Genomic DNA, 5,695 nt, shown 5'->3' with positions numbered 1-5,695 from the left:
CAGGTGGTTATTTAAATTAAATAGCCAATATTATTAGAATATGCTGTGAGAGTTGTGAATATTCTGCACAATGAACTTAGCACGATGAAGGTTTCTACTCAGTGGGTGCCATCTCTTCTAACACCTGATCAAAAACGCACCAGGCTGATCATGTCACGAGAAAATCTGATGTTGTTTGAGGCAGATCCAGCTGGTTTCCTTGAACATTTCCTCAACTAGGATGAGTGTTGGATTCATCACTTTGAGCCACAGACAACGAGACAATCCATGCAGTGGAAACTACCTCACCAGCTCCAAAGATGGCTGTTTCATCTGCAAGGAAGGTGATGATCTCAGTTTTTTGGGATGCAAAAAGCATTGTGTTCATTGACTATTTTCAAAAGAGCCACATCACCAATGAAGAGTACTATGCCAACTTGCTGAGGCAGTTACAAAAGGCTATCAGGACCAAATGCCCAGGAAAACTGACAAAAGGGATCTTGTTTTGTCAGGACAATACTCCATGTAAGTCCTTGGTTTCAATGGCCGCTGTGTGTGCTTGGCTTTGAACTGGTTGATCACCCGCCACCCTTATTCTCTTGATTTGATCCCATCTAGTCTGTTCCCCAGCATGAATAAACACTTGGCTGGGAACCAGTATTACAGTGATGATATATCTACTGCTGATGACATCTTTGACCAACAGGATGAAAGCTTCTTCACCAATAGAATCCAAGCAACACCATTGGGAGAGGTAAGTGGACCGCAAGGGGAATTATATTGGAAAAAAAGACTTTCTTGGTCACATTCTCTAAGAGTATCTTGGTCAGCCTCGAACTTTTCAGCCAACCCTTGTATAAATTGCTTTGCACATCTCCTTTTTCTCAGGAATAGCTCAATGTATTGGTGAACAATCAATGATGTTACAGAACATAAAGATTCACGTAATTGAGAAAAAGTTAGCTGACATGAAGGACTGAAAGACATCTGAATACTGGAAGACTTATTTGTATCATGGTGATTTACACTGGATATCAAAATGCCAATGTCATGAATGCTGCTCAAAGCTTGTAAAGGCCGTATGACATGACATGGACAGCTACAATGGAGACTATGAAGCTACAACCAGTATCTAGATAATTTTTTCTCTGTTAGATTCCAAGTCAATTTTTCAAGTTTCAAAAAAAAAAGGGGGGGGGGCAAAATGAGTAATGTGTTATTTCACTGCAAGGTGAGTAAATATATCATGAAGAGGACATTCCAACCGATCTTCAAGCAGCTGGAGATAATATTTAATGTTGAGTTTTTTTATTTATTTAGTTGAGTTTACTTAATTTCATATCATGTGTCATTTTTCCCTGACCCTCTTTCATTTAACCTTTTTTTTTTTTTTTTTTTTGCATTTCTCATCTTTCTGATGTCTAAGGATGGATATTAATGTGTATGAGTCTGTATTCTGGAGAACTGAAGCGGCAAATTTACCTTATCTTGGCTTACTCATTTTGTCCCAGCCAAATTTGTCTTTTATATGCTCAAAGAGAACTACAATAATTTTCTGAAATAGTGACCCAATTATGTTATAATGGATTTAGGGAAGGCCATTTGCTTAGCTGATATAGGTTTTTAAGGTAGTGAACATTTGCAAAAAATGAATTTTGTCCCCAAAATCAAAAATGCAGTAAAAACACCTCATTTTGAACCCCCACCCTATATAATTCATGGAACAAATCTAAGAAAGGGAACAGTAATAACGAGTAAAATGGACAAACACACTCACTCGCATGTTCTCATAAAAAAATTTAATCCCAAATACTGTAATACCGTGTATTAAGAAGTGAGAGGCACTGGAACAGCCAAGTTCATTTATGAGTGTCACCTAGCGATTATATAAAACCTCGTTGTCAGCGGCCCGATTTTAACGAACATTTCGAATGCCTCCAATTCTGTTTGGCTTAGTCGCAGTGGCTCCCACCTCTGCTGCAGCATTTGGGATGTGAAACGGAGCAAAAGAATCACTAACAGTAGTGCCACAAAGGTAAAAAAAAGAAGCCCGTCGGGTCTCTTTCATCCCTGAAAAATCTCATTGGCTTAAGAATTGAATGAATATTATCTCTGGCTAGAGCGTGTTCGATTTAGCTCAGTGTATGTAGTAAGCGAAACGACCAGCACACTGCTGACATGACAATCTACGAAAACATTCGGAATTGAGGGGTTTGCACATAGACATTTCATTCCTCCACATGCAGCATTCCAATTCTAACAGCAATGGAGATGCGGAGCACATTTTTGCTACCTAAGGTACCAATGTTCGCTACTGGCAATGCAACCTAATCCCCAGAAAATTTGGCACTTGAAGAAAGTAGGTAACTCTTCAAATATTGATTAGACTAACCAAAAAGAAAGTTGAGACTACGTATGCATTATTAGATTTGAAAACAAATAACGACTAGCTCATACGTTATTACAGGAACGGTATTATCATAAAGAAAATGTCATGTATTGATAGAATCCATCAATTTGGAGAGGAGGAGCGGTATAGTTAATTTCACTGACTCTTATATACATGTTGCATTTATTTTAATAGACCCAGATGGTATAAAATAACTTAAGACGTAGCATTTGGACTTGGCGCTACCAAGTCTAAAATATTTCGTACAGCACACTTGATATTCCAGCTAATCATGCTTATGAAAGAAAGAGTAAAATTCTTCTAATTATTCCCGGGAAACTTCAACATAATAACTGGATATTATTAAGTATCGCAATGAAATGTGTACCGTTTCAACAAAGTAAGTTATTGTTACTTAAGGTGAGTTGTTACGCTTCCTCGTTTTAAATGTAGCCATAATCTACAGGTAAACTTAATTATCTCCCTTTACCTTGTTTCACTTTCTCCACTTCCTCTCTTTTATGATTAAATAAACAAACAACAAACATCAAAAACACCGCCATCACCCATTCAAGAAAAAAAAAGATGCCTCGGTTAAAAGCCTTTCTCATATCCCGGACAGGTTTTATCCTATTTCAGTCTCTGTTCATCATTTCTGAAATCTTTATATTCTACCCTTGTATGCTGGGGTCGTCAAATAATGTTCGCAAAGAAGGATATATGCATGAACCCGTCCTTCGTAACATCGAAAACAATGTGGTGGTTCAAATGAAGCAACCAAAACAGAACAACGAAAATTACCCTGGTGAAACAGTACACATTTCACTTCAGTCTTCTGAAATTGGACGAGCTGGAAACGCTGATACAATAGATACTAAATCTAAATTATTAGACCGTATGCAGCAAAAGAAACACTCGCCATATGATTTAGAAAACAGGGTACAAAAACATGGTTTTCAGGTGAGTGGAAAGGTTAACTCTCGCCCTGGTAAAATTTATAAAGCTGATTGGGACTCTTTAGATTCTCGTCCTCTTCCCAGATGGTACGATGAAGCGAAAATTGGAATATTCATTCACTGGGGAGTCTATTCTGTGCCTAGTTTCGTCGAGGTCGGCCAGGGTGGACTTGCCGAATGGTTCTGGTACTACCTTGCTGAAAATGGTCACGATTCGACTCACAACATTGCTAACTTCAGAAGTGTCCGAAGGTATATGGCTAATAATTATGCACATGATTTCCGATACACCGATTTTGCACCAATGTTTAAGGCTGAGTTTTTCAATCCTGCTGAATGGGCGAAGCTTTTCGAAGAATCCGGAGCTAAGTAAGTATACCAAATCTATGTTGCAAAACTTTAAAAATGAATTGTAAATGTTTAATTTACCTATTCATTTCTGAAATTGCAATCTCTTAAAAATAGAAGGGGTCATTTTTGTTATATTTATAAATTGAAAATTTCGGTAAGCTGAAAGAAAAAAAAAATGTTTAGAAAAATTAACTTTGGGTGTCTCTAATACAATTTGATTCTGTTTTTTTTATCTTCCTGATTGCTGTATGTTACCAACATTACTTGCTTAAATTTCAAACCTAATTTCTTTTATCTTATTTTCAATGTTTAACACAAATGCATGTGAGACGTGGTAGTGCAAAAGTAGGACTTGAGAGTGAATCGAGTGTACGTGCTGGTTTTGATTTCACTCTAATTTCACTTCAATAAAATGTTATCATTTGTCTGAATGCCACCCAATCTTATTGTATTCTAGGACCAACGTCGAAGGAGTGAAAAAAATTGAATATTATTATTATAAATATAAAACACTCGTGCCAGATGTTACATTTCATTTTTCTGTATCTTACAAATGAATGAAAACTGAAATAGTCGTGTTTAGAAGGTCGTCACTATCATCATTTTCGGGTGATTAATGTTAGATGTCATTGTCAATATGTCAAATTTTCAGTAGGTTAATCTGTATTAGTGATTTATTTATTCACATTAACGTATTGCATTGCTCTGTTGGAGCGTGTGTGTGTGCGGAGGGAATACATTGGATAATATTGTCCTAGATAATTGGAAAAAGACAGACTGGATAATGATGACTAGAATGCCCTTAACCATACGTAGGTCTTCTGAACCAGATCTAACAACTATACACTCTTAGCCCACTGACAAACGGTTTATATATATATATATATATATATATATATATATATATATATATATATATACACACACACATACATATATATAAGCTAGTATGCTCTGCTGGAATGTGTAATGTCAGTGTGCATACAGGACAAAGTGTAAGCGCCCTGAGAGACAAGTTGGCCATAAAAAGCATCCGATGTGGTGCACAACAGAGAGAACTGAGCTGGTATGGTCATGTATTGCGTATGGATGAGTACAGCTATGTGAAAAAGTGTCACACCCTGGCAGTAGAGGGAACCTGTGAAAGAGGTAGACTCAGGATGAGGTGGTGAGGCACGACCTTCGAACGTTAAGCCTCACGGAGGTGATAACAAGTGATTGAGACCTTTGGAGATATGCTGCACTTGAGAAGACCCGGCAAGCCAAGTGAGGTAACCATGGCCTATGCCGGTGCAGCGTAACCAACCCATTTAAGAGTACCCTTCAATCATTGGCCAATAAACTGTGCTTGCGAAGACCTGTTGAGTCAAGTGAAGTCATTGTCGTGCCCGATGACAGTACCACCTGATTGGCACCTGTGCCGGTGGCACGTAAACAGCACCTTTCAAGTGTGGTCAATGCCAGTGCCACCTGACTGGCTCCAGTGAAGGTGGAACATAAAAACCACCATTCAAGTGTGGTCATTGCCAGCTCCACCTGACTGGTTCCCATTCTGGTGGCATGTAAAAAGCACCGACTACACTCTTAGGGTGGTTGGCTTCAGGAAGAGGCATCCAGCTGTAGAAACTTTGCCAATTCAGATTGGAGCCTGGTGCAGCCTTCTGCCTTGTGAGCCCTCACTCAAACCGTCCAACCCATGGCAATATTGAAAGCGGATGTTAAACAATGATGACAATGATATATATATATATATATAACGGGTGAGTTGTTACCTCGTTGGCTCTCTAAAAAAGGGCAGCGAGCTGGCAGCACCGTTAGCACCCCGGACGAAATGTTTAGCGATATTTCATCTGCCGTTACATTCTGAGTTCAAATTCTGCTGAGATCAACTTTGCCTTTCATCCTTTTCAGGGTCGATTAAATAAGTACTAGTTATGCACTAGGGCCGATGTGATCAACTTAATCCCTTTGTCTGTCCTTATTTGACCCCTGCATATATATATATATATATATATATATA

The 5,695-nt window shown here is 38.4% G+C and overlaps 1 protein-coding gene across 2 annotated transcripts in view; it reads left to right on the top strand.

Annotated features, from left to right (window-relative positions):
• The first annotated feature begins 2,022 nt into the window (after positions 1-2,022).
• Positions 2,023-5,695, top strand: part of LOC106875965 (alpha-L-fucosidase) — a 66,546-nt gene continuing 62,873 nt past the window's right edge. Inside the window, exon 1 of one of the 2 annotated variants that reach the window (XM_014924306.2) lies at positions 2,023-3,693. In XM_014924306.2, the coding sequence (XP_014779792.1) occupies positions 2,954-3,693 (740 nt within the window). In that variant the 5' untranslated portion in view covers positions 2,023-2,953. The remainder of the gene's footprint in view (positions 3,694-5,695) is intronic. The other variant, XM_052968378.1, reaches the window with a different exon arrangement.

This window comes from Octopus bimaculoides, chromosome 5 (assembly GCF_001194135.2).
Source record: "Octopus bimaculoides isolate UCB-OBI-ISO-001 chromosome 5, ASM119413v2, whole genome shotgun sequence".
Classification (NCBI taxonomy): domain Eukaryota; kingdom Metazoa; phylum Mollusca; class Cephalopoda; order Octopoda; family Octopodidae; genus Octopus; species Octopus bimaculoides.
The sequence above is the reverse complement of the archived record's forward strand: the minus strand, read 5'-3'. Positions and strand labels throughout refer to the sequence as shown.